General features: G+C 57.9%; 3 protein-coding genes across 3 annotated transcripts; 2 read left to right on the forward strand and 1 right to left on the reverse strand.

The window, feature by feature from the left end:
- Positions 1-1,848: 1,848 nt before the first annotated feature.
- Positions 1,849-3,322, forward strand: LOC143695869 (maestro heat-like repeat-containing protein family member 7). The gene is made up of 6 exons (XM_077191080.1): positions 1,849-1,919; positions 2,018-2,155; positions 2,418-2,532; positions 2,717-2,845; positions 3,069-3,250; positions 3,304-3,322. The coding sequence occupies exons 1-6, from the start codon at positions 1,849-1,851 to the stop codon at positions 3,320-3,322; spliced, it is 654 nt and encodes a 217-aa protein (XP_077047195.1).
- Positions 3,323-8,221: 4,899 nt separating this feature from the next.
- Positions 8,222-10,893, reverse strand: LOC129132038 (class II histocompatibility antigen, B-L beta chain-like). The gene is made up of 5 exons (XM_077191081.1): positions 10,820-10,893; positions 10,061-10,344; positions 9,151-9,331; positions 8,410-8,516; positions 8,222-8,309 (listed from the first exon to the last, which is right to left on the reverse strand). Exons 2-5 carry the CDS (start codon positions 10,328-10,330, stop codon positions 8,301-8,303), a joined length of 567 nt encoding a protein of 188 aa, XP_077047196.1. The 5' UTR covers positions 10,331-10,344; positions 10,820-10,893; the 3' UTR covers positions 8,222-8,300.
- A 3,803-nt stretch (positions 10,894-14,696) lies between these two features.
- Positions 14,697-21,131, forward strand: LOC143691873 (serine/threonine-protein kinase PAK 3-like). The gene is made up of 9 exons (XM_077191082.1): positions 14,697-14,775; positions 15,473-15,536; positions 16,368-16,416; positions 17,457-17,566; positions 18,324-18,441; positions 18,835-18,934; positions 19,353-19,549; positions 20,458-20,595; positions 21,042-21,131. The coding sequence occupies exons 1-9, from the start codon at positions 14,697-14,699 to the stop codon at positions 21,129-21,131; spliced, it is 945 nt and encodes a 314-aa protein (XP_077047197.1).
- Positions 21,132-24,493: the final 3,362 nt, after the last annotated feature.

The raw sequence follows: 24,493 nt of genomic DNA on the forward strand, positions 1-24,493 counted from the left end.
CCTGGGTGGAGGAGGAAGAGGCTGGAGCTGCCTCAGCACAGCAGCCTGAGGAACTGTTCCAGCTGCTGCAGGAGCGTGAGTGTCAGAGCTGGGCCACAGGGCTGGTGCCTGTAGCCAGCCTGGCCCCATCCCATCCCATCCCATCCCATCCCATCCCATCCCATCCCATCCCATCCCATCCCATCCCATCCCATCCCTGTGGACATATCCATGGATAGGACAGAAGCTGGGCTGGAGTACCTGGCAGCCGCGCTCCATCCCCCGGGGCATCCCAAGGCTCTCCCTGCCTGGGCAGCGCAGGGCTGGGCTGTGTTCTCCGGCCTCTCCCGCAGCCCCTCAGCTCTGGCTGCGCTCGCTCTTTGCCAGATGCAGCCCAGGACCGGACACAAGAACAGGAAGCCGCCCGTGGCCGCTTGGGCAGAACAGCACAGGTACCTGCGGCCATCCCCACCTGGGCTGGGCCTGCTGGCACTGCTCAGCCAAGGACCAGGCTTGGAGCGCTCCATGGATTCTCCCTCTCTTGCTGTCCTTCTCCTGCGGACCCTCTGTGAATTCATCACGTGCCTTTGGCAGGAAGAGACCGCCGGTGCGGGCATGGGCGTCTTGGCCAACCTTCCGTTCCTCGATGCCGAGATCGATGCTGCCATGCTGGATTTGCTTGTGGAGAAGGGTGTCTCCAATCCAGTGCAAGTAAGCAGCCTGGGGCAAGGGCTCAATGGCCCCAGCAGTGGTGCGGCGCCTCGAGCCGGCTCTGCTGGGCTCCCTGGGCCTTTGAGGCCCGGCCCAATGCGGTTGGAAGGGAAGCACTTCTCAGGGGGAGTTGCTGCTCTGGCAGCTCTCCAAGTCTCCCTGTGCCCTCTGCAGGTGCCCGCCATGGTGAGGTCCATCCACCAGTGGCTCACGGCCAATGAGTCTGCTGGGCACAGGCTGGACAAGGCCCTTCTGGAGCTGACCGAGGAATACCCCTCTGACGTGCTGATCACCCTCTTGCGCTGGGCCCCATCGTGTGACAGGTGGGGCAGCCCCACGTGCCTTGAGGGCTTCGGGTTCACCGGCCCATCACCCTGTAGAGCCTGTCCCTGCTGACTGCCAGACAGGCGGGCAGTTCCAGGATCCTCTGGCTCCTCGGTTTTCCAGGGCTGCCATGTCAGCTCCTGAGCCTGGTGCCACGCTCCCTCCCTGCCCCTCGGGGCCTGTACCCACGTGGGCTGGCTGGCCGCTGCCGGCCAGGGGCAGTGGGCAGAGGCAGGGCTGAGGGCCAGCGCGGGGCCCTGCAGCTGCCCAGGCCACGGTGCTGTGGCCGAGCCCGCCCTGACACAGAGCTCTGACCCCACAGAGCTGCCGCCACCATGTGGGGAACCATCATGTCCTCGAGCAGGACTGCGGAGCCGGCGCTGTGGCTACTCCTCGATGTGCTGAGCGCCTGGCCAGTGCACAGCGTGTACACCTCCGATGGGGACAACGCAGGAGTCTTTGCCCTGGCTGTGAGTTTCTGGTGCCGGCCTTTGCCAGCCCCCAGGCCGCCTCTCCAGCAGCCAGCTCTCTGTCCTCCCCCCAGCTGCATCCCCCTGCCTCAGGCACTGGGCTGAATCCTGCTTAGGGGAGGGGTTCAGGGGCACCAGGCCCGCTGGTCCCCCCGTGTCTCCCCCAGCCTCTCCCCCACATGCTCAGGCCCTGCCATGTGGATGTCTTGGCACTGAGCCTTGTCTCTGGCTGTTTTATTTCTTGCAGGCAACCGTGGCCCTGTGGAGAATCTTTAATCTGGCCTGGCGCTCGCCTGTCGTGCTGGAGTATTTCTCCAATCTCTTTCTGCGTCTGCTCTTCCAAGCTTACATCTGCATGCAGGATATGCCAGAAGAGGTTGAGACCTTCTGGCAGGGATGCCAGGAGCAACACGGCCTCGCCGCCAACCCCAACAGGTGCTCCATGCCAGTCCTCCCAGTCTCCCCATCCCTCCCACGCCCCCAGGGTAGGAGCCAGGGCTCCCAGCGTGACCTGGGCTTTGCTCTGCACACAGCTTTGCGCTGCAGACCCTGAAGGCCCTGCTCTGCCAAATGCGCTATGAGCACGTGGTGCTGTCCATGGAACGCAAGCGTGCCTGGGACACGCTGCTCTGTGCCGACACCCACCACTGTGCAGTGCGTCTGCTGGCCAGGTGAGACCTCGTTCTCCCCACCGCTCCTCTCCTTTGTGCCTGCAACGCCCCACACAGTCCCCGTGCTCATGGGCAGCCGGGCCTTGTCACCAAGGGAGGCATGAGCAGACTGGAAAAGGCCGGCACAGGAGGCTGCCCGGGAACAGCCGCCTCCCAAAGCGCCCTCGGGATGCTCGGGAGCAGACCAGAGCTCTGCCAGTCAGCCCTGGGAGAGGTTTGCCCGCCCAGCCCAGGAGCAATGGTGCCTTTTTCTCCCTGCCAGGGAGATGCGCCGTGTCTCCATCATCTGGTGTTGCGGCATGGCATCCTGCCTCTTTGACCTGCTCAGCCAAGGCATTTCAGACTGGGAGCTGCCCGCCCTGGCCTTCCTGGTGGAGGTGAGCCCCATGGCCAGCGCTGCCTGGCTGAGCTGCCTCCCAGGCCTCTGCCCTCTCGTAGCCGCAGCTGCCTGGGATGCTGCCCGTGCCCTGTGCTGCTGCCTTGGCTCAGCCCTGTGCACTTCTGAGCTCCTGCCAGCTGGGCACCTCTGTGCCTGCTCTGTGCCTGCTCTGTGCCTTTCAGGTCCTGGATTGCCTGGACTTGAGCGAATGCGGTAAAAAAGTCCTGGAGATCTTGACAAGGCACCTGCAGAGCGAGTCCAGGCAGATGCGTGGCGTGGCGCTGCGAGGCCTCGTGGTGCTCACCTCGATGGTGAGAAGGAGGCAGCAGCTGAAGCTGTGCTGGCAGCGTGGGGCTGGGGCAAGCAGCCCCTTGGGCTTAGCTGGGCTTTGGCAGCTGTGGCAGCTGCTCCCAGCTCTCCAGGGTCGCTGTTCAGCTGCCTGAGTGCTTTGGGACAGGCCTTGGGCCTCTGAGCCCTGCAGCAGCAGCAGGAGCAGCAGTAGCGTGGGGTTGCCCAGCCTTGTTTTGCACACAGGATCCAAGCATGTACAGCCTGACTGAAAGCCTTGGGAAGCTACTGTGGGATAGGGATGAAGACATCGTGGAGAAGACCCTCATTGTGCTCAGCCTCCTGCTGCTGCAGAAAGACCTGGCAATAGCCAGCCCCATTGCCCTGCAGCTGGCTGAGGCGCTCTGGCACCTCTTTGACAATGTGAGGCTCTGTGCCCCCAGCCACGGGCACTTGGGTGCTGCCTTGGGCCTGGGCACAGGGAGGCCTGGAGCAGCTGATGTGGAGGGCTTTGGCTTCCTTTTCAACAGGACAACAGCCTTGTGCAGCTGCTCTCCATTCGCCTCTTCCAAGACGTGATCACCTTGGTAGTGGCAAAGGGAGAAAAGGCCCTGAAGAAGCACGTGAGCCAGAGCCTGCTCCCACTCTTCTTCCACTGCCACGATGAGAACGGGCGTGTGGCACAGGTGAGGCCTCCTGGGTGTCCCCATGGAGGGAGCTCAGCTGTCTCCCCAGCCCCTGGCACCTGACGGGCTCCAGCCTCCTCCCGGCCCTGGCACAGAGATGCGGGTCCGGTGCCCTGGGCTGCAGTGCCATCTCTGGGTCTCTGCTGCTCTGCAGGCCTCTCGGGAAACGCTGCTTTCTGCAGTAAGCTTCCTGAAGAGGAAGGATCTCAAGCAGCTGCTGCAGACGGATCAGATGTGGAGATTTGCCGAGTGTTTGGTAAGGACAGCCTGGAATGCCCAGCCCAATCCCTGCAGAAGCCGCCTGCCCGCGGCGCCCGGTCTGTGGGGCTGGCAGCTGTGGCCCCTGCCCAGTGCCGCAGGCAGGGGCACCAGCCTGCGCCCCACACGCCGCTCCCTTGCCTGGGCCGTGCGGGCTCTTCTCCAGGCTCCTGTGGCCCCAAGGCCGGTGCCGATGGAGGCCCGAGCCAGCCGGGCTCTGCTGCGGGGCGGCACCGCGGCTCGCCGGGCCCTCCGCCCCGTGCCGAGCCCGGCGCCTGCGGCTGCTGGCCGGGCCTCAGGGCTCTGTGGGCAGGGGGAGCAGTGGCGGCCGTAGGCAGCGCCCGGCCCAGGGGCAGGGCCCGCATCAACCCTTTCCCTCCGTGCCCCGCCGCTCTCTGCAGCTGGCAGAGGACAGGAGCCGAGCGGCCGAGCAGCTGCGCCTGGCCCTGCCCTACGTGCGGAGCGCACAGGAGCCCCTGCGAGAGGCGGCCGTCAGGTTCATGGGTGAGCGCCAAGCCCGGCTCCCTCCCCGGCCCGGCCCGCCGCAGCTCGGCCCCAGCCCCGCCTGCTGCCCCGGCAGCAGGATCCGGGCGCGGGCATGTGCAGCCCCGGCTGGGCTCGGCATTGCTGCTGCCGCCCTCTGGCAGCCGTGGCCTGGGGCGGCAGCGTGCGCCAGGGGCCCGGGCTGAGCCCTGCCGGGCCAGCAGGGCGTGTGGCCTCGGGGCTGGCAGCGCCCGTGGGCGGCAGCTGTGGCTCTGAAGGCAGGACATGTTCTGTGTTCCCCAGGGATGGCCGGGCGCTTCTTGACAGGGCAGCAGCCGCACTTCCGCATCATCTGCAGGGGTGAGTGCGGCCCGCGGGCTCTCGCCGGGGGCTGCCGCTGGCACCTGCGTTCCCTGGCCCGCCCGCCCACGGCTCCGCTCCCTGCGCGCCCCAAGGTGCCCACAGCACAGACACCTTGCAGGCGCCTGGGGGACATTCCTGGCCAGCAGCTGCCAGCTCGTCCTTCTTGCCTCCTGCTTCCTCCAGGCCGTGCCAGGAGCTGCGTGCTATGCACGAGCCTGGAGGCTCTCGCCAGCTCCCCGCAGATCCAGCCTCTGACTGGGTCTCTGTTTCTCTCTCTGCAGCCCTTCAGGACATGACGGATGACACCAGCCCTGCCATCTCATGCCTGGCGCTTCAAGCTCTGTACATCCTTTTAGCTCTACAGAGCGTTCCCTCCTCCCGACTCCAGAAGATGCGAGACCAACTGCGCCGCCTCTGGCACTCGCGGCCTTTGCTGTGTGGCCGCGGCTGAGTGTCCTGCTGCGGCGCTGTGCAGAACTGCTCCGGGAGGCTGCGTCTGCTGGGGCCACCTGAGCCTGCGGGGAACACCTCTCCTCTGCCAGCACTTCCTTTCCCTTCACCCCCAGAGGAACATTAAATTGCTGTTGTTGGATAGCCGGCTGTCCAGGAGCTTTCTCTTGGTGCAGAGTGTCTTCAGGCCAATGGGGAAGAGGGGGAAAAGACTGCTTGGTCTGTGCAATTTGCCCAAGCGTGCGGTGTGGAAGGGAAAGTGGCGAAACGCCCCTTGGCCTTTGGTTGTTCCTGCAGGAATGCTTTTGTTCCTGCATCAAGTCTTCTGGAGCTGGGGGAGCAAGTGTGTTCCGTGTCCATGGAAGAGCAGAAATCGGCAGGATGTGTCTGCTTCCAGCACTTGTCTTGGCTCTTCCTTCGCAGTGCTGGCAGCATCATCAGAGACACACCACAGGTTCTCTCATGCCAGGGTCATCCCAATCTTCTGCACTTGCCCAGGTTCCTCCCAGGTTCACCAGGGAAAATGGCTGCTCGTGCCAGTCCATTCCCTTGCCCAGAAGGCACCTGCTTGTGTTTGGACACGAGCTGCTGGCCACAGCCAGACAGGCAGCACCCGGATGTCATGATCCGTCCTTACAAACGGGTGTCATGATGGTTCATGGGTTTGATCTCAGGGTGCAAAAAACTGACACAGCACTGGGGATTTGCAGTAATAATCAAAACAAATATACCTTTATTGAATGACCACAGCAAAATGCAATAGAGGGATTAAGAGAGAGAAAAAGATGGAGAAAGAGAGAGAAAGAGGGGGATAGAGCTACCAAACGTAGAGACGAATTCCTTTGGTCCAGTACAGTTGAGGATCCGCCTGTTACGTCGGGGAGATCTCAGAGTCACAGTTCATCTGGACCCCAATTATACTCTTTTTTGATGGGGGAAGGGGGATGGATTTTTGTCACGGTTTGATGCTGGCACAATCCCAGTGCCCCCATGAAAATACCTTCTCCCTGGTGTCTACTGTGAGATGTGACCAGGAATAGAGCAAAGCAGGCTCCAGCTTAGGAATAGAAGGAAAAAAATTTTTATAAACTTAGAATATATAAAAAGAAACACACAGAACTCAGGATGAAAACCTTCCAAACATTCCTCCTCCCCCCAACCAAGTTCCCAATACATCACAGTAAGGCAAAACCTTGGACTCTCAATTCAGTAACCACCCCTCAGATCACCAACTCTCAGTCCATCACCACCCCTCAGATAATCAATTCTCAGTTTATCAAGAGGAGAGGAGTCCGTCTTGTACCATAGGCTTCCCCAGAAAACACAGTTGAAACCTCGTGTGTTTCCATGTCATACGTGGCACCGCCCAGAGAACATTTGCCATCATGACATCTTCCTTCCATGTCCAGTGCTCTCACCACTGTACATGGACCAAAGCTGCTTCTGGGGTTCCCCTTTTAAGGATGCTTTGCCCAGTTCCAAAAAAGCACAGTCTCTCACTTTTGGGACACCTGTCCCCTCCAAATTCACCCCCTGGGGCCAAGGGGTCTCGAGAACAGAGATCTTCTTCTTCACTGAAGATCGAGGGCACCACCACCCTCCTCACCTGCCTCTGTTCACGCTGCTCCTTCACATAACATCACTGCACTCTCTTGGCTCTGAGCCATTGCTCCCCCTAAATGCAGTCTCTGTGTCACAGGAAAAATGGTTCTGTCCATGGCAATACAAGAAAAGTCCAGCCAAAGGCCACTCCATCACCTCCGCCCACCCAATATTCTTCTCAACTTCTCTCGTGGCCCCTTTCCTCCCATTTCATCTGTATCTCTCCTCATTTAACTCCAGGAGGATCAGCATTTGCAAGGTTTCCATCATCCAAGAAAACGGTTAAAAATCTCAGGCTCTGCCTGTCCAGACCTCCCACGCTGGCCCTGCCCGGCACCTTCTCGCCACACCCCCTCCTTCTCCTTCTCGCCGGCCGTGCTATCCAATTTCAAGGTGGCACAAACACAGGCACAGGCACAGACACCGTCTCTCTCTCTCTCTCCCTCTCTCTCTGGGGCTGCTGCCCGATCCCTCTCGGTGCTCCTCCACCCTGCCATCCTGCAGGGGCCTTCACCTCCCCTCTCTGTCCAAGGCCTGGCTCACCTCACCCGGCCGCATGGCTTCCCCTCCCGCACCGAGTCCGCAGCAGGGCAGGGCAGCTCTGAACCTTTCACCAACGGGAACCAAGAGAGCTTCCCCTGGGCATTCTCTGCTTTTAACCCCCGTGTTCTCAGAGGCATATCCATGTCCTCAGTGGCCATACCAGGTGCCAATATTCAAATCTGAGCACCTATTGGTTTGACCACTGCATCCCAAAAAAACTCACTTCCTCTCAAACCACGACAGGGAGGAGAAATGTTTTGGAAGGTTTTCATTCTGCGTTCTATGTGTATCTTTTATATATTGTAGGTTAATAATTTTTTTTTCTTTTATTCCTAAGCTGGAGCCTGCTTTGCTGTATTTCTGGTCACATCTCACAGCAGACACTGGGGACAATGTATTTTCATGGGGGCACAGGCATTGTGCCAGCATCAAACCATGACACCCGCTCCCCTTCAGAAACACAACTTTATTAACAAGGGGTCAAGACAATTATTAACTACTATTAAAATTTTAAAAATACATAAATTTAAATTTAAAAAACATTGCATTATATTTTAATAAGTTGTATAAATTTTAAAATAATACTGAATTGTTTTTTAATATTATTTAGAGATTCTTAACAAGGGCTGAGCTCCCCCTTGACGCTCACTGCGGGATGTGGGGAGGGGGCGATGATGACGGAGCCGGGGGGGGGGCTGCAGCTCCAGGGGGGCGGGGAAACCACGGGGTTCTGGTGCTGCTGCTCTTCCTCCTCCTCCTCCTCCTCCTCCTCCTCCTCCTCCTCCTCCTCCTCCTCCTCCTCCTCCTCCTCCTCCTCCCTCCGGGCCCAGCCCCCACCCTTTGTCCCCCTCCCTTTGCCCAAATCCGTCCCATCGCCGACCCCCAAATCCCTCCCCATCGCCCCCCAATAAACGGCCCCGGGGCCAACTGGGAAGCTTTATTGGGAGCACTGGGAGCAGGCACTGGGCGGGGGCAGAGCGCCAGCGGGGCTGGGGGGGACACGGGACCCCCCCAAAAATCAGCGGAGCGGGGACGGAGCGGGGGGTCCCGGCCGGGCCCGAGCCCACGGGGAGGGGCTGCGGCCGCCGCCGGCTCAGGAGCTCTGTGGGCAGAGAAAAGGGGGTGACACCGGGCTGGGGGCCCCGGCGGGAGCGCACACGCTCCGCCACGGCCGGGACGCCACCCCCGGCACCCGCCCTGACCTTCTTGCGCACGTAGAAGCCGAGCCCCAGCGCCAGGAAGACGAAGCCCAAGACGAAGCCCCCGATGCCCGTCAGCATCTTGCTGCGGGCGGCGTCCGGCGGCATCTCTGGGGGGTCCGCAGGGCTCAGCACCCCCAAAACCCCTCAGGGACACCCCCAGCCCCTCCCAGCGCCCTCCCTGTGGCCCCCAGCCCAGCCAGGACCCCCTGAAACCTCCCCCCGATCCCTTTTTGTCCTGGCCAGGAGCCACCAAAGCCCCTCCCGTCCCTCTGAGGATCCCACAGCCCCCTCCCAGTTGCCCTCACCGCCCCAGGAGCCCCAAAGCCTCTCGCAGTCCCTTGGCAGCCCCAGCAGGACTCAGCCAGAGCCCTCCCAGTCTGTGCCCAGCACAACCGAGCTCATGGCGAGCCCCGCTTTGCCATGGCCGATCTCCTTCCAGCGCCTCCGGGCTCACTGCGATCCCTCCCAGTCACACCCAGCGTCCCCAAACTCCCTCCCAGTCACACCCAGCGCCCCCAAACTCCCTCCCAGTCACACCCAGCACTCCCAAACTCCCTCCCAGTGCCCACCAGGACCCCCCAACCCCATCCCACCCTCCCCAGCATCCCCCAAACCCCTTCCCAGCCCTTGCCTAGCCCCTAGTCCCTCTCCCAGTTCTAGCCCGGCTCTCTCCAGCTCCCTCCCAGTGGCTCCCAGCACAGCCCAGTGGCTCTGCCAGCGCCCCCAGGGGCTCCCCCGTACCCCAGTGCCGGCTCAGGGGCTGCTCCAGGCTGACGTGCTCCACCTGGCAGCTGTAGGTGAGCCCGCGCCGGGGCGGCGTTTCCAGCAGCACCAGCAGCTGGTAGGTCCAGTCCCCGTTGGGGACCACGTCGGTGGCCACCACGTGCTCCGAGAGCTCCTGCTGGCCCTGGAACCACCTCACCTGGATGGCAGCAGGGGAGAAATCCATCACGGAGCAGCGAGAGAGAGAGAGAGAGAGAGAGAGAGAGAGGGGACACTGGGATCAGCTGGGGGGCACTGGGAGAGAGAGAGGGGAGGGCTGGGGTGGGCTGGAGAGGGACTGGGAGTGACTGGGAATAGGCTGGGAATGGATTGGGAGGGACTGGAGGTGGACTGGGAGGGACTGGGAACGGCCTGAGAATGGACTGAGATGGACTGGGAGGGACAGGGGTGGCACTGAGATAGGTGGGAGGGGATGGACGGGCACTGGGAGAGAGAATGGAGGTCTGGGAGTGAACTGGGACTGAACTTGGAATGGACTGGCAATTGACTTGGAGGGGCTGGATGGGACTGTGAAAGACCGGGAGAGGCTGAGAGGTAATGGGAGGGATTTTGGTGGCACTGGGAGGAACTGGTAATGAAGTGCGCGGCACTGGGAGGCCGAGTCAGCGCAGGGCACTCGGCGCTGCGGGTCTGCCTGGCAACCCATGAGTCACCAGAGAGACGCGACCTGATTGGCTGAAAAGCGTCACCGTTACGCGTCGCTGAAATGGACGCGCGTGGGGACACTGGAAGGGACTGGGATGGACTGGGCGGGACAGGAGGACATGGGATGGGCCCAAGGAGGGCTGAGGGATCCAGGGGCGATTCCCAGGGAGGTTTCTGAGGCTCCAGGGTCATTGGCAGGGCAGGGCGCCAGGGGACGCGCTGCCCCGCGATCACCTCGCTGCTCCACGGTGGTGAACTTGGTATAAATATCGTAGTTGTGCCGACAGAGCCAGTCCACCGCAGTCCGTGTTTTCTGCATCCATTCCGGGTCGCTGTTTCTGTCCCTGGCCCACCTCTCCCCATAGTGGGTGAACCCCACGTACACCCCGACGTCGCTGTCGAATATCAGGAACTGATCCCGGTTGTAGATGTATCTCGCAACGAACCTCACCTTTTCGGTGCCGTTAATGAACTGACATTCGTACTTATGCATGTGCTGGAACACCCCTGTGAGTTCAGGGCACAGCTAAGGGCTTGCCTCCCCATTCCCCCCAGCAGCACCCCAGAGCTCCGGGGGCCACCCCGGATCCCCACTCCGCACCCCCTGTGCCCCACGGCCGCCATGGGACCCTCCTGCCCGCGCTGCCGCTTCCTCTTTGCCGCCCTTCCTCCATTTCCCCTTTCACGTCCTCTCCCCTCCCACCTCCGGCCGCTCCCAAATCACTTTTGGGGTCCCATTTCCGCATTTTCCCACAAATCGCCCAATCCACAACCCCTCGGGCTCAGTTTTGGGGTTCCTCCTCCCCTTTTCCCCCCTTCCCCACCCTCTCCCACCCGTCCCTCCCCTCCCCCCACCCCTCAGCCCCTCCCGCTCTCCCTTTGGGGGGGTCCCCTCCTCCTCCCCCTCCATTCCGGGCTCCCCCCTTCGCTCCCTTTTTCCCCTTCTCCCCCCCTGTCCCGGCGCCTCCCGCCCCCCGCTCACCCGAGAGCTCCGCGCCCGCAGCCGGGGGGGCTCCCAGCACCACCAGTGCCACCAGTAGGGCCCCAGCTGCCGCCCCTCGCCCCATGGCCAGGGCCGGGCAGGGAGCAGCAGCCCCAAAGCAGCCGCGCTGCGCTGGCAGCACCAGTCCGGAGCAGGGCGGGCTCGGCAGCGCCGCGCGCTCTCATTGGCTGCCGCCACTTTTGGGCAGCGATCGGTCGCGCGTTGTGCCCAGCAACCGATGACGCAATCCAACGTCCCGAGCTCTCATTGGCTGCAACGCCTCCTGCCTGCGTTGCCATTGGCTGAGGCCTTTCCGGGCCGCTGCAGCCCCGGGCTGGGGGTTTTTTGGGGAGGGGGAACCTTGGGGCGCTGGGCAGGTGGGAGCTCAGGTGAGCCCAGCAATGCGTGCCCAGGGGCGCGGGATCTCAGCGGTGCCCGTGGCGAGCGGTGACGCTGGCCCGATGCCAGGCACCCCCAGAGCCGCTCTGTCCCTGCCCCCGCAGCCGCACAGGGACATGAAAATGGAACCGAGGGTTCCTGGCTGGGGACAAGGACCGGGAGAGATCCCTCAGCAAATCCTGCACGGGTACAACAGACCCGGCCTGGGCACAGGGAGGGAATTTATTACCAACCAAATCACAGCAGCACAAGGAGAAGGGAAAGAAATCTCTCCAGCACCTTCCCCCTACCCAACGGGGATCACCCAGAACAGGGGTCACCAGGGCTCTGCCCAACGGGGGTCACTGGGGATCATCCAGCACAGATCCTCCCATGGGGGATGGAGCTGGAGCAGCGCACGAAGCTCTTCCCACACTCGGGACACTCGCAGGGCTCTCCCTGGTGTGCAAGTGCTGGTGAGTGACGATCTCTGAATCCCACCTGAAGCTCCTCTGACATTCCAAGCACTCCTAAGGCCATTCCCCAGTGTGGATCTTGTGGTGCTTGCTCAGGTCGGAGGTCCCACTGAAGCTCTTCCCACATTCCCCACACTCCCAGGGCCTCTCCCCAGTGTGGATGTTCAGGTGTTCCATCAGGGTGGAGCTGTAGCTGAAACCCTTCCCACATTCCAAGCATTTGTGGGGCTTCTCCTTGCCATGAGGCTTCTCCACCAGCTCTGAGCTCTGGCTGGATCTCAGGCTGCCTTCCTGGCTCAGGGGGGCTCTTTCCTCCCTGCAGCTCCCTGGGCTGGGTTTGCAGCCCCTCCTCGTGCGGAATGTCCGGGGCTTTTCCCCCTCCTCCATCTGGCCACAGCTTGGGAATGACAGACCCTGGTTTGGGGGAAACCAAGGTGGGCGTTCCTTGGAGTAGAGGCTCCTCCTGGCCAGGTCCATCTCTAGAAGTCAGCAGGAGTCTTGTGTCCATGAAAATCCCCACAATGTCAAGATTCAGCCCCAAAAAAACTCTCCCAGCAGTTCCCTATTGCTGATCTCTCCACATTTGGGGTTCCGGACGTTTCCTTTCCTTGGGATCATGGGGGTCCAATGGTTCCAGGGGTTCTCCATTCTCCGCCGTCCTGCTCAGGGATGATCCAGGGACTTTTGGGGGTCTATGGGGGCCCTTCTCCCCTGATGCTCTACTCTGAGATCCAGGGATCCCAGGGGTCCCTCCTCTCCAGGCTCCCCCCCTTTCCGGTCTGCCGGGGTCCCCCAGCTCTGGGATTGCCCCTCTCTGCTCTCCCCACTCTGGGGGTCCCAGGGGTTCCCCTCCTCTGCTCTCCCGGGGGTCCCCAGGACCAATGTCCTCCCCTGCCCATACTGGGCAATGGCCAAGTGGGCCCCCAAAGATCCCCCAAGGGGCTCAGCTTTGGGCTCCTGCAAGATCCAAACTTATATACACAGAGGAAAAAAAAAAAACTCCCAGAGACACCAGATGATATTTGGGGTCAATTCCACAATCTACAAGTTCCAAATACCCCCATTAAAAACCCTCTCAGGGACTCCTGGATAGATTCGGGACGAGCTCCCCCTCCCCACTGAGCTGCAAGACGAGGTGGGGGCGATGGTCCCGTGGCTGCGGCCACAGGGGGCACTGGAACCTCCTGTTCCTCCTGTTCCTGCTCCTGCTCCTCCTCTTCCTGCTCCCCCTTTTCCTCTCTCCCTCCTCCTCCTCCTCCTTCCTAATCCCACCTCCTCCCCAGTTCCTGCCTTCGGTGCTGCGGCCACAGGGGGCACTGGAACCTCCTGTTCCTCCTGTTCCTGCTCCTGCTCCTCCTCTTCCTGCTCCCCCTTTTCCTCTCTCCCTCCTCCTCCTCCTCCTTCCTAATCCCACCTCCTCCCCAGTTCCTGCCTTCGGTGTATTTAGAGTGGAGAACCTTGCTTGTTTTTAGGACTAGAACAAAGATCCCAGATGGAACAAGGCTTGCTGCTTTTAGTCAGAACTATCAGTGACTAAAGGTCACGTTTCCTTTGCTTTGGTCCTGTCCTTGTTCTCCTCAGTGTTCAGGCTGGGCTATGGGGTGTCCTTGTTTGCTGCATTTTCCGAGTTCCTCTTGCATCCTTTGGCCCATGGGCTGTGCCCTGGGAGGGTTCTTTGTGCTCCTTTGTGACACAGGAGAACCTTCCAGGCGGTTTCTGCGTGAGCTGCTGCTGGGATGTCACAGGAACAGCGCCACGTCCCCGTGGTGTTCCCGTTGCTGTGGGACACGGAGGCCTCAGTGCCCAGAGTGGCTCTGGACTCGCTGCCGGAGGATCCTCCTGCCCGAGGCATTCTCAGCAGCCAGCCCAGCCCTGTCCTTCTGTGCTTGCAGGGCTACAGGCTGCAGGCGTGTGCAGCACAGCCAAAATGATCCAGCATGTGGCTGCTGCAGTTTGCACTCTGTACTCTGTGGCTTATTCGGGGTATTTTTTAACCCACTTGGCACGTAAGTTGAGGTTTTCCCTCGGTGCAGCATCTGTGGCTTTGGGCTTGCTGTGTGCTTTCTGTTCTTCCTCTGGAGCTGAGTTGGCTTTGGAACCAAATGGCCATGAAGACACCATTGCTTTGGGAGAGCTCCTGCCAGCAGCTGCAGCTGAAAAAGGGGGTGTCTGCAGCCAGCGGGGCGTGCACAGCACCTGCAATGAGCCCTGGGGGGTTCTGTTCCCTCAAGCAGGGAGTCTGTGCCAGTTCCATCTGAGCCTGGAAAACTGCCTCCGTTTGCTGCTCCAGCCAAGAACTGACCCAGCCCAGTATTTTGTGCTGTTCTCTTGCTTGCTGTGGGAAGGGACTGTGGCTCCTGGAGGGATGCTGTGAAAGCAAAATGCTCTCTTGGGGTTGCCTTGCTCCGTGGCATTTCCCAGCACTGGCAGTTTTTCTCCTAACAGCATCTGGTTCATGTTCCCTCTCCCACTGCAGGGCACCTCATGTCTGGATTCCGAGCAGCTCCTCCTTCGGTGAGTGGGAAAGGAACCTTTGGTGTTTGGAATTGTGCAGCAAGTTGTGAGCTTGGCATGTGGCAGTCGAGGGCCAGCCTGGGAGGCTGAAGGAAAGTTCCTGTCAGTGTCTTTGCAGCAGCAGCAGCAGCAGCAAAGGAATTCCCATCAGTTTTCTCCTTTTCTGCTGAAGAGCTTTTGAAGAGCTGCAGGTCTGGTTTTGCAGGCAGAGGATTGCTTGCTGGCTTTAGCCATGGTGGAATATGGAATTCCCAACAATAAGTGGCAATGTTGACTGTAGCCCATTGTTAGTTGGAACAGCTCCAAACCCCATTTCTGCGTAGTGCAGCTGGATGTGCAGCTGAGGATAAATAAGGTGATAACTGAGATAGAACTTCCTGTCCCTCACACTGCCGTCTGTCCACAGGGCACAGAAGCAGCACCAGCACCTCCTGGGACTCCCTCTGCTTCCAAAGAGGAGGCCCAAGAGGAAGAAGACAGCAGTGAGCTTCCCGCTGCTCTGGGGGACGATGGTGAACTTCCCTCAGTGCCGGGAGATGACAGTGAACTTCCCGCTGCTCTGGGAGACGAGGGCGAACATCCCGCGGGGTGGGAATGCAACGGCGAGGCTCCCGCGGGGTGGGACAAGGACAGGGGACATCTCCCGGCCTGGGACGAGGACGGTGGATGTCCCCTGGTGTGGGACCAGAGTGGCCAAGCTCCCACGGAGTGGGATGAGGACAATGGACATCTCCCAGTGTGGGATGAGGATGGAGGACATCCTGTGGCTTGGGAAGAGGAGAGTGAACATCTCCCAGCATGGGAAGTGGACAGCGAACATCCCCTGGCTTGGAAAGAGGATGGCGAACCTCCAGCATTTTGGGAAGAGGATGGAGAAGCTGCAGCATTTTGGGAAGAGGATGGAGAAGCTGCAGAATTTTGGGAAGAGGATGGAGAAGCTCCCTCTGCTTGGGAAGAGGACAATGAACCTCCCTCCGCTGTGGGATCCTGGGCTGAACATTCTGACAGCAGCACAGCTGGGCAGCCAGAGGGGAGAGGGGAGTGGTGCCTGATGCAGCTGAGTACGTCTGCTCTGTTCCTGGGTGCTCGAGCAGGTGCTGTGTGTGTGTCTGGGCATCAGCTGCACCCAGTGTTGCTCTGCAGCTGAATGTCACCGAGCCATTTATTGTCCTTCCCCAGCTGACACCAAGGGGCTCACGGCCCCAGGGAGTGGGGCTGCTTCTGGCTCTGCTGCAAGGCGGGGTCTCACTCTGGGAGGGAGCGTCTTCCACGTGGTTTCTTTCAGGGAACACCGTGAGCGAGGAGGAGCCTGCCGAGAAATACCTGGAAGTGGAGCAGATTGGCCAAGGGTAAGTGCACGGCAGCTGCTGCTGCACAAGCAGGGCCGGGTGTTGTGCTGGTGCAGGATCAAGTGAGAAGTCAGGAGAGCTCCAAGCACCTTCAGACACTGGGCTACCATCCTGCTGTCTCTCAGTCCTGATCAGAATTGATAACTGTGGTCAGAAGGCGCCGTCAAAGGCCCCTGAGGCTGGCAGTGTCCTGCCTGCAGCAAGGAGCAGGACCTGGAAGATCTTCTGTCCCTGGAACTGGATTGCCTAAAAGAGCAACTCACCATGTGGTGACTGTCAGAAAACAGTTCTCAAGAAGATTTCTTTCAAATATTTTCCTTCAAAAAATATCCACTGGTCAGGATTATCAACCTAATGGTTTAGAAACAGAAACCAGAGATGAACTAATAAGTGCTCTATTCTAGCACAGGTAGCACACCCCATCCATTCAGTAACAGACACAGGGCTGATGCACTCTGGGGGAAAATGCATCACCTGCCTGATGGCAGGGCCCTTGTGGAACCTGCAGGTCTTAGGCAGGAAATGGAAAAGGATGAAATGCATTCTTTTCCAGTTCTTTAGACACCCATTTCTCACCTCAGGTTTTGAACTAAAGCAATTCAGGGTGGACATTTGGGATTTGCTCCAGCCCAATTCCTTCATGTTGGGTCTCAGTTTTCTCCTGCACACCTTGCATGGCAGAGGGCTGGTGGCTGCTGTGCTGTTGTTGGAAGGGTCGATGCACCCAGGTGTTTGTGAACGCTGCAGGCAGCAGAGATCTCCTGTCTGGGCTGGCTTTCCCTGCCAGGGCCTAAAGCGCTGCTTCTTTCTTCTCTGCTGTTTTGTCTCCAGGGCTTTTGGAACCGTTTATAAAGGACTCGACAGGGCCACTGGAGGAGAGGTCAGTGCCAACACGCCCAGCACGTCTGGCAGCTCTCCAGGGCTTTCCCCTCTGCTGGGAGCTGTGGCTGCAGCTTTGGGGGCCAGCAGAGCTTTCCTGCCCAGGCTGCTCCTCTGAAGGCAGAGCAGTGTCAGCCTGCAGAGCACAGCTGGGACAGACTTGGTCCTTCTGAAGCGCCAAAGGAATGCAAGGAGGGCAGCGGTGTCTGTCAGAGCAGGACACGCTGGCTTGGCCTTCATATCTAAAAGTGTGAATGCATCAGCTGCTGGAGACTGAGGCCAAATTTATCTTCATCCCAACCTTAGACAGGAACATTATTTAGCTATTCTTAGCTAAACTATAACACTATTATGTCCATCCTGCCTTTCATTTTCAAAGGATACCTCAAGGCCTAATTAGGGAGAGATCCTGCTTGGGCTCAATTTAGGGTTTTAGTCCTACTTCAGCTGTTCACAGAGAGAGAGGGAGAGAAATGAGGAGATGGATGTCCAGAGCAAAGCTCTCTCCTAAAGCCTGCAGTTGTGTTTGGGTCTGGTGTCAGTGACAGCCTGTGACAGGGATCACCTGAGCAATGGGTGTGCGTGTCTGCTTTGTTGTGCAATCCCAAACAGAGCAGTTGCATCTGAAATCATGACCGAATCCCATAGAATTGCTAAGGGGTTCCTGGCTGTTCTGCTTTGTTTTCACAGAACCAGAATTACCTCCTGCTTGCAAAATGGGTTTGAATAATAATAGTAGGAGTGTTGAGGCCATTTGAGAAGACTGTAGGTGCAGAGAATGTTGTTAGAGCTTTGAGGCTGACAGCTGAGGGACCATTTCTGCAGAGCTTGCAAGGCCAAATGTCTCTGGCCATGTGTCCTGTAAGCAGCCCCCAGCTGGCAGAGCAATGGGCTGTGGGAATGGCCCTTGCTGAGCTCTGGTGTCCCATCCCAAGGCAGTTTGGCACAGCCCGGCTCCGTCGCTCCACAAAGACTCGCTCCGTGTTTGCTGTGGCCTCCTGCCACAGACTCCTCCAGTTCAAGGCTGCAATGTCCCTTCAGGTGGCCATCAAGAAAATGAGTCTCAGAGGGCAGAACAGGGAACGAGCTGTGAATGAGATCCTGCTCCTGAAGGACAAGAAGAACCCCAACATTGTCAACTCTTTGGACAGGTGAGTGCTTCAGCTCTGATCCCGAGCCCGGGCCCTGCGTTAACCTTTCCTGGCATCAGGAGTCTGTAGCCTGTTTTGAAAATGCCTGACCCAGCCACATCTTCCCAAACCAACAGCCTGGCAGTTCACTCCCTCCACGTGCTTTTGTTGCTTTGCTTTGGTTTTTCCTTCAAGTTGACCCCGTTTGCTGTGTCTCCCAGCAAGTGCTGATAAACCACAGCAGAAATTATTTACCTTGGCTTCTTCTTCCCAGCCCTTTTCCATTGCTACAGATGCCAGGAAGATCGGGTTCTTGTTTCCAGAAATGCCTCATTTGCCCATTTTTCACTGGCCTTGCATGTTTCTGAAGGGACTTTCTGAAAGGTTTTCTGACTGCTTTTGTCCCAAGTGCTGCACGGCCTCCTCCCCTGGATAACCCTGGCAGTTGTGTTGCCTTGTTCTGGAGGGAATGGTGGAACTGATGAGTTCAGAAGCTGAACCAGCTGGGGCCAAGGGTTGTGGTTCCACATTGATCTGGGCTGTTGCTAAACTGCATTTTTCACCTGCTTGCCATCTAAGGCCTCTCCTTTCTCACAGGTGTCTCCTTCCCCTTTAGACTGTGCAGATTCCAAGGGCTGTGCAGCCTGGCAGGAATGTCTCTCCATCTGATTCTGTCCTCACTGACAAGTGACCTGGAAACAAAACTCCCCTCCAGGCTTTTCCATGGGGGAATTGAGCTCTGCACTTTCATCTCCATGCCATTGCTTTCCTCTTCCAGCTTCCTTGTGGATGGAGATCTCTGGCTGGTGATGGAATACATGGATGGAGGAACTTTGCAGGACGTTGTCAGACAGACGCGCATGGCTGAAGGAGAGATGGCAGCTGTCAGTCGGGAGGTGAGGGATCCTGCTTGTCACTCCCATGGCTGGGACACGATGGTCCTTCCAAACAGAGCGTGAGAACAGGAGTGGCTCCATGCTCAGGGCTTTGTTTCTGAGTTGTTTTCATGAGCTGGAGAAGAAAGAGCCTCTGCAGTGAACGGCCTGCCAGCATCACTGCACTTCTACTCTGTTCTTGTTCTCTCTCCTGCTGTTGTGGTACTCTCTGTCTGCTTTGGATTTGATTTGCTGTTCTCAGCTTTGCCTTGAGCCCTTTGTCTGGAGCTTGTGTGCACTACACTCCTGGCCTGTCACAGCAAAGCTGCTGCTGGCAGAATTCTGAGCTGTCCTTTCTGGTGTGATATATTCCAGCCATTGGTTTTTGCCCTCGTGTTTCTTGTTCTCTCTCAGTGTCTGCAGGGCCTGGATTTCCTCCATTCCAACCGGGTGATCCACAGGGATCTGAAGAGCTCCAACATCCTCCTGGGCATGGACGGCTCTGTCAGGCTGGGTGGGTGTTCCTGGCCAGGCACGGCGCTCCCGGGCTGCGGGGCTGGGGCTGCTTCCCAGGGAGGGCCAGAGCCCCACAAGGGCTGCTGGGGGCACTGCCCGGCCCCTGCTGCCAGCTGAGAGCGGCTGCCCCTGCAGAGAGCTCAGGAGAGGAGCAGGGGGCCAGCAGTGCCTTTGCTCTGGCCATGGCCCTTCCAGAGGGGCAGCAGTGGGAATCTAAAGCTCCAAGGGAATCAGTAAAAGCCACTGCAGGAAAGCTGAGGGTTTCTTGAAGGGCCCAGTTCCATCTTTCCTTGGCTACAGCCCTGAGGGCTTTTCCAGCTGACTTCACTACTACACTCTCAGACTGATCGTGGGGAATCTCTGTGCTTGGTTTCCTCATTGCAGCTGCCTTTGACAGGGTTTGTTTCTGTCCTCAGCTGATTTTGGCCTCTGCGCTCAGCTCAGCCCTGAGCAGGACCAGCGCAGCTCCATGGTGGGCACTGCTCACTGGATGGCCCCAGAAGTTGTGACCAGATCTCCTTATGGCCCCAAGGTGGACATCTGGTCCTTTGGCATTGTGACCATCGAGATGGTGGAAGGAGAACCTCCTTACTTCAGGGAAACGGCGGCCATGGTAAGAGGCAAATTCTCCAGTGGCTGCAGAGGCTGCGAGCACAGGGGGACCCTGCACTGGGAGCAGCAGCTGGAGGTTTCTGCACATGGGAAGGGAATTCCCAGAGGACTTGTGCCTCCACACAGACGAATGTTCTGCAGTCTCCAGCAACAATTTGCTTTGGGCTTTTCGTTGTTGCAGCTCTTCTAGCTGAGAGGATGACCTGGAAATATGAAGCAAGTGCATCAGCTCTAATGTTATCTTGCAAGAAAACCCCACACCATCCCCAAATCCCAGCCCCAAACCCAACAAGTTTTCTGCAGGAGTTTCTAAAAGAGGTTTTGCAAGATGATCTCCCCTGATTCTTCTCAATGGGAAACTTGTCGAAAACCTGAAGATGATGGTTTAATATCCCCATAGTCTAATGTAATTCTTTCCTAGTCCAAGCTACTTTTTCTGTGTCACCAAGCCTGAGCTTTCAGCATCACAAACCTCCTGTTTCTTGCCTGGCAGTTTCTGGGATGGGGCATCAGGAATGCATTTACTTGAGTGTCAGTGGCACTGCAGAGATGCACTTGATGGAAGAATCCTCTGAAATAACACAGGCAGACCACAGTGACTGTGGAAAATGGCCTGTAAAGCTGGTGTCCATATTTGGAGAAGCAAAATGGGCTATTTCTGATGGAGGTTCCTACTAACAAAGCCAGCCAATGAAACTGGCTCTCAAGGCGAGATCATTTGGATGTTGCAGTGGCTGTGGCAGCCCCAGGGTTTGGGTTTTTTGCTTGGCATAGCAAAATGAGCTCTGAGCAGCATCTCTGGCAGGGAGGAAAGTGGCCCTGGAGCTGGGGCTGAGGCCCCGGGGTTGGATGTGAGCCCGTGTGGGTGTGAAGGGAGCTGGCAGAGCGCTGAGTTTGCTTTCCCTGCAGGCTCGCGCTCTGATCCGGCAGAACGGGACCCCGCAGCTGCAGGAGCCCCGGCGCCTGTCGGCTCTGCTGCGGGACTTCCTCGAGTGCAGCCTGGAGCCGGACGAGGAGCGGCGCTGGGCTGCCCAGGAGCTGCTGCAGGTGAGAGCCAAGGGCTGCAGGGGAAGCAGCAGCGCCAGGGAGGGGTTTTCTTGTGGGGCCCCCTCCGATAGTCTCCAGTCTCGCTGCGTTCCACGCGCAGAGCGAGCAGAATCCTCGCCTGCTGTGGCCTGGCAGGCTCCTTTCGAGCTCATCTGGACCTGGTGCCCCACAGCGAGCAGGGACATCTTCAGGCAGCTCAGGGGCCTCAGAGCCCTGCCTCACCTGAGCTTGGATGTTTCCAGGCAGGAGGCACCTCCCACATCTCTGGGCACCTCCTGTCAGTGTTTCCCCACTCTCCTGGTTAAAAAATTCTTCCTTAGATCTAATCTGAGCCTGCTTCCCTCGATTTTCAAACCATTTCCCTTTGTCCTGTTGCAACAGAGCCTGTGAGGAACTTGACTCTGGAAAGTAACAGTTCATTTCTTTATTTTTTATCCTTTGGACAGCACCCATTTTTATCATCAGCCAAGCCTCTCTCCAGCCTGACCCCTCTGATCACTGCAGCAAAGAACCTGAGGGAGCAGCAGAGCAGATGAAGCACTTGAGAACAGCTTCTTGTTACAGTAGTTAGGACAACTAGTTAGTCATGGTAGTTAGCACTGGCAGTTAGTTAGGGTAGTTAGCATTGCTAGTTAGTTGTGGTAGTTAGAGCAGCCTGATTGTTATGAAAGTTTTATGAATAAAAACGCTCTTAAACCTCAACTCCCTCGACGTGTCCCTTCCCTCTCCCGCTGTGACTCAGCTGCCCGGAGCAATGTGAGGGGAGGGCGGGCCCAGCCTGGCCCAGAGCTGAGCCCCAGCAGAGCCCTGGCAGAGCCCAGAGCAGCCTCGGCACCTGCAGAGTCAGCCTGGAAGGAGGCGCTTGGAGCCTTCTCGGCTGCACCCGGCTCTTGGCTACAAACTGTGTGTGCTGGAAAATGCCACCGGCTCTGCAGGAGGGCAGAAGGGGCCCGGGGAAGGCCCAGGTGCTCCATGCAAGGGAAAAACCTGCCCTGGGTTTGTTATAAATAACTAGGTAGTGTTGCCTTTTGCTATTATGTATTGACTTCTGCAAAATATTCTTAATCACAACAATTTTGATAGAGTACTGTTTGTAATCACTTTTCACTGCTTTTGCTATAGTATAATTTGTCAGCTTTTTGTGGCCAATGCCCTGGCCCGTGTGTAGCTCATATCCTCAGAACATCATTTATGGATGACATTTCAGTTTGAGGACAGTGTGAAAAACATACATTATAGTTTTGGCTTTTGCAAAATATTAAAGTAGATGCCATGTGTTGTGCATTATAATGTTAACTTTTGTAGAAGTAGCTGTAGTTGTGAAATAATAACTAATGCTTTTTTTTTGTAACTAACTGACAATAACAATTCAGAGATATTTGTGAAAGAGCTAATGTTCATTTAAAGTACTTGTGGAAATAGCTAAAAGCCTCTGCATGGTCAGATAACATTTAAGGAAGGGATGTGATGAGGCCCCTGCCACTGACCCTTCCACTGTCAATAACTGTCACCTGCTGAAACCACAGAACAGGGGCCCTTGTGAGGCAGTGACACACAACCCTCAAAACAGCAATCCACGATTCCTGCACGTGCTCTAAAAAGGTGAGTTGGGGGTCAAACCAACCTAAAGAATTGCTGGAACATGTAAATGAGTTCAAGGAAATGTTTGAATATGTATAATCATTATGAATATGTATTTGAACAATACAATGGAGAAACTAGACAAGAAGAGTTGCTGTGGTTAACCGGTTTGCCTCTGGCCATTGCCAACACCCAGCGCTGTTACTGATTTGTCCCTTATTATTCCTTATTAAACTTTCAAAAATTCTAAAGAGTGAGGCTCATTTCTCGCAAAACCCAAGGTGCTCACCCCTTGTTCTTCCCCCAAAGCCAGGATTGGTCAACCCTAAACTTTGTCTGGATGGAGGAGAAGGAGGCTGCGAGGAAAAGGAAGATGCACTGGTGTGGAGGCCCATGGGAGTCTCAATCTCCCACCCGTGTAGGACTGGTCCCTAATAAGAAGAATAGATTTCAAGGTTATGGTGACAAGCTTGCTTCTCCTATAGATCTTTGCTGGTACATGCTGATTTTTGGAAAGTTATGTTACCCCATTGGCCCGTTGGCCTAATTACCCTAGTTCAACCCCTGTTACCCATCTTTGCTTAGTCCCTAGAATGTTCTCCCTCTCTGTCCCTCCATTGGCCCCAGTTTACTGCATTCCTCTGCCCCTGTTTCCCTATTAGCTGTCCCGACCCTTAACCCCTCCTTTGCTCCATTTTCCCCCATGTCCATTGGACCCTGACCCTCAGCTCCACCTTCACTACCCCATATAAAACCCCCCTGTGCCCTCAGCTTGCACCCTGTCTTTGTGCCTGGACCCTGTTCAGCTCTGTCCCCTGTTCCTGTACCAATAAACCCAGTTTGCTGAGATCATACCCAGACCCATCCTGCCGACTTTGTCAGCTTTATAAAGCAGCCGTGAGCTCCGGGCTCCTGAGTGCCGGACGCTCCAAGGGCCTCGGCAGCGCCAGGACGCTCCAGACTGGGACAGCCAGGCAGGGCAGGAGGAATCACCGCCCCTTTCCCCTCCCTGCTGCTCCATCTCCCAGCCCAGCATCGCTGCAGGACAGCCTCACTGCCAACGCCATCCTGCCAGGGATGGACTGGGGGGATCTCCTTCCCCTTCCCTCTGGCATGGAGGCAAATCCCATCTTCTCCTTGTCCACCCTCCTTCTTCTCCTCATTCTGTCCTTCATCCATCCACGTTCCTTTCCCATCTCCTTCCTCCCTTGTTCCTTCTCGTTCCTTCCTCTCTTCCTGCCTTTTCCTTTTCCCTTCTCCCTGTCTCTTCCTCTCCTTGTCCTTCCTCCCCCAGGCACTGAGCTGCGGACAGAGACCAGGGAGAACAAATCCCTGCCACAGAACCTCGTGGAAGAGGCCATTTGGAACAGCTCCACGGCGCAGGAATCCAATAGGGAGGAAAAGCCCCAGAGATCCCACACGAGGAGGGGCTGCAAACCCAGCCTGGGGAGCTGTGAGGAGGTAAAACCCTCCCTGTGCTGGGAAGGGTGTGGGGATTGTGAGAAGAGCTTCAGGCAGAGCTCAGCCTATTCCTGGTGCCTCCAAAAACGGCGGTGCCAGATGCAGAGATCCATGGGGATGCAGAGATCCCCCTGCAGATCCATGGGGATGCAGAGATCCCCCTGCAGCCCCCGGAGCAGCCACGCTGGAGCACGGGGATGCCTGAGAGGAGGCTGTGCCCCCGTGGCCAGAGGGGCCCCGCTGGAGCAGCCTGTCCTGGCAGGACTGACCCCGGGGCACAGTGACCCACGCTGCAGCACTTGGAGGGGGGCTGTGCCCCGTGGGATGGACTCAGCTTGGAGAAGTTCCTGGAGAAGTCTCCGGTGGGAGAGAGCCCAGGGTGTAGCAGGGGAACGACTCCTGTCCCTGAGCAGAGGGAGAAGCCCCGGGGCATGAAGTGAGCACGGCCCCATTCCCTGTCTCCGGCACTGCCGGGGTAGGAGGTGCAGCTGGAAGGAGGGAGGCGTGGGGGAAGGCTGGATTTAAGGCTCTTCACTTACATCTCATTTTCCTCCTCTGAGTTTTTAGTTTTCTGTCAGAAATCTCTCCCCTCCCCCACTCATCCACAGGGGTTTGGGGTAGTTTTCCCTTTTTGGGAGAAATCAAAGCGATGCACTGATGCTCCTAATTAGGGGTAGGAGAAGTGTGGCTCCAGGGCTTTCCGCGGAGACGGAGCCACAGAAGCCGCAGTGCCGGGAAAGCCGCGGCGGGAGGTGCGGAGAAGTTTGTTTGTGTTTTCAGCTCAATCCCCTCGGGCCCGGGCCCGTTCCACGGCTGTTCCTCATCTCCGGCTCTGCCCTCACGCACCCCCGGGGGC

Source organism: Agelaius phoeniceus, chromosome 27 (assembly GCF_051311805.1).
Source record: "Agelaius phoeniceus isolate bAgePho1 chromosome 27, bAgePho1.hap1, whole genome shotgun sequence".
Taxonomy (NCBI): domain Eukaryota; kingdom Metazoa; phylum Chordata; class Aves; order Passeriformes; family Icteridae; genus Agelaius; species Agelaius phoeniceus.

Excerpts from the sequence above, each read along its gene's own strand:
- LOC143695869 (XM_077191080.1), top strand. The coding sequence starts at position 1,849 with ATGCCAGAAGAGGTTGAGACCTTCTGGCAGGGATGCCAGGAGCAACAC. Across the intron at positions 2,156-2,417 it reads GCAGTGCGTCTGCTGGCCAG|GGAGATGCGCCGTGTCTCCA; the intron begins GTGAGACCTCGT and ends TCTCCCTGCCAG. Across the intron at positions 2,533-2,716 it reads CCCTGGCCTTCCTGGTGGAG|GTCCTGGATTGCCTGGACTT; the intron begins GTGAGCCCCATG and ends TGTGCCTTTCAG.
- LOC143691873 (XM_077191082.1), top strand. The coding sequence starts at position 14,697 with ATGGTGAACTTCCCTCAGTGCCGGGAGATGACAGTGAACTTCCCGCTG. Across the intron at positions 17,567-18,323 it reads ATTGTCAACTCTTTGGACAG|CTTCCTTGTGGATGGAGATC; the intron begins GTGAGTGCTTCA and ends TTCCTCTTCCAG. Across the intron at positions 19,550-20,457 it reads TCAGGGAAACGGCGGCCATG|GCTCGCGCTCTGATCCGGCA; the intron begins GTAAGAGGCAAA and ends CTTTCCCTGCAG.
- LOC129132038 (XM_077191081.1), bottom strand. The coding sequence starts at position 10,330 with ATGCATAAGTACGAATGTCAGTTCATTAACGGCACCGAAAAGGTGAGG. Across the intron at positions 9,332-10,060 it reads AGCAGCGAGGTGATCGCGGG|GTGAGGTGGTTCCAGGGCCA; the intron begins GCAGCGCGTCCC and ends GCTGCCATCCAG. Across the intron at positions 8,517-9,150 it reads GCCCCTGAGCCGGCACTGGG|AGATGCCGCCGGACGCCGCC; the intron begins GTACGGGGGAGC and ends CGGACCCCCCAG.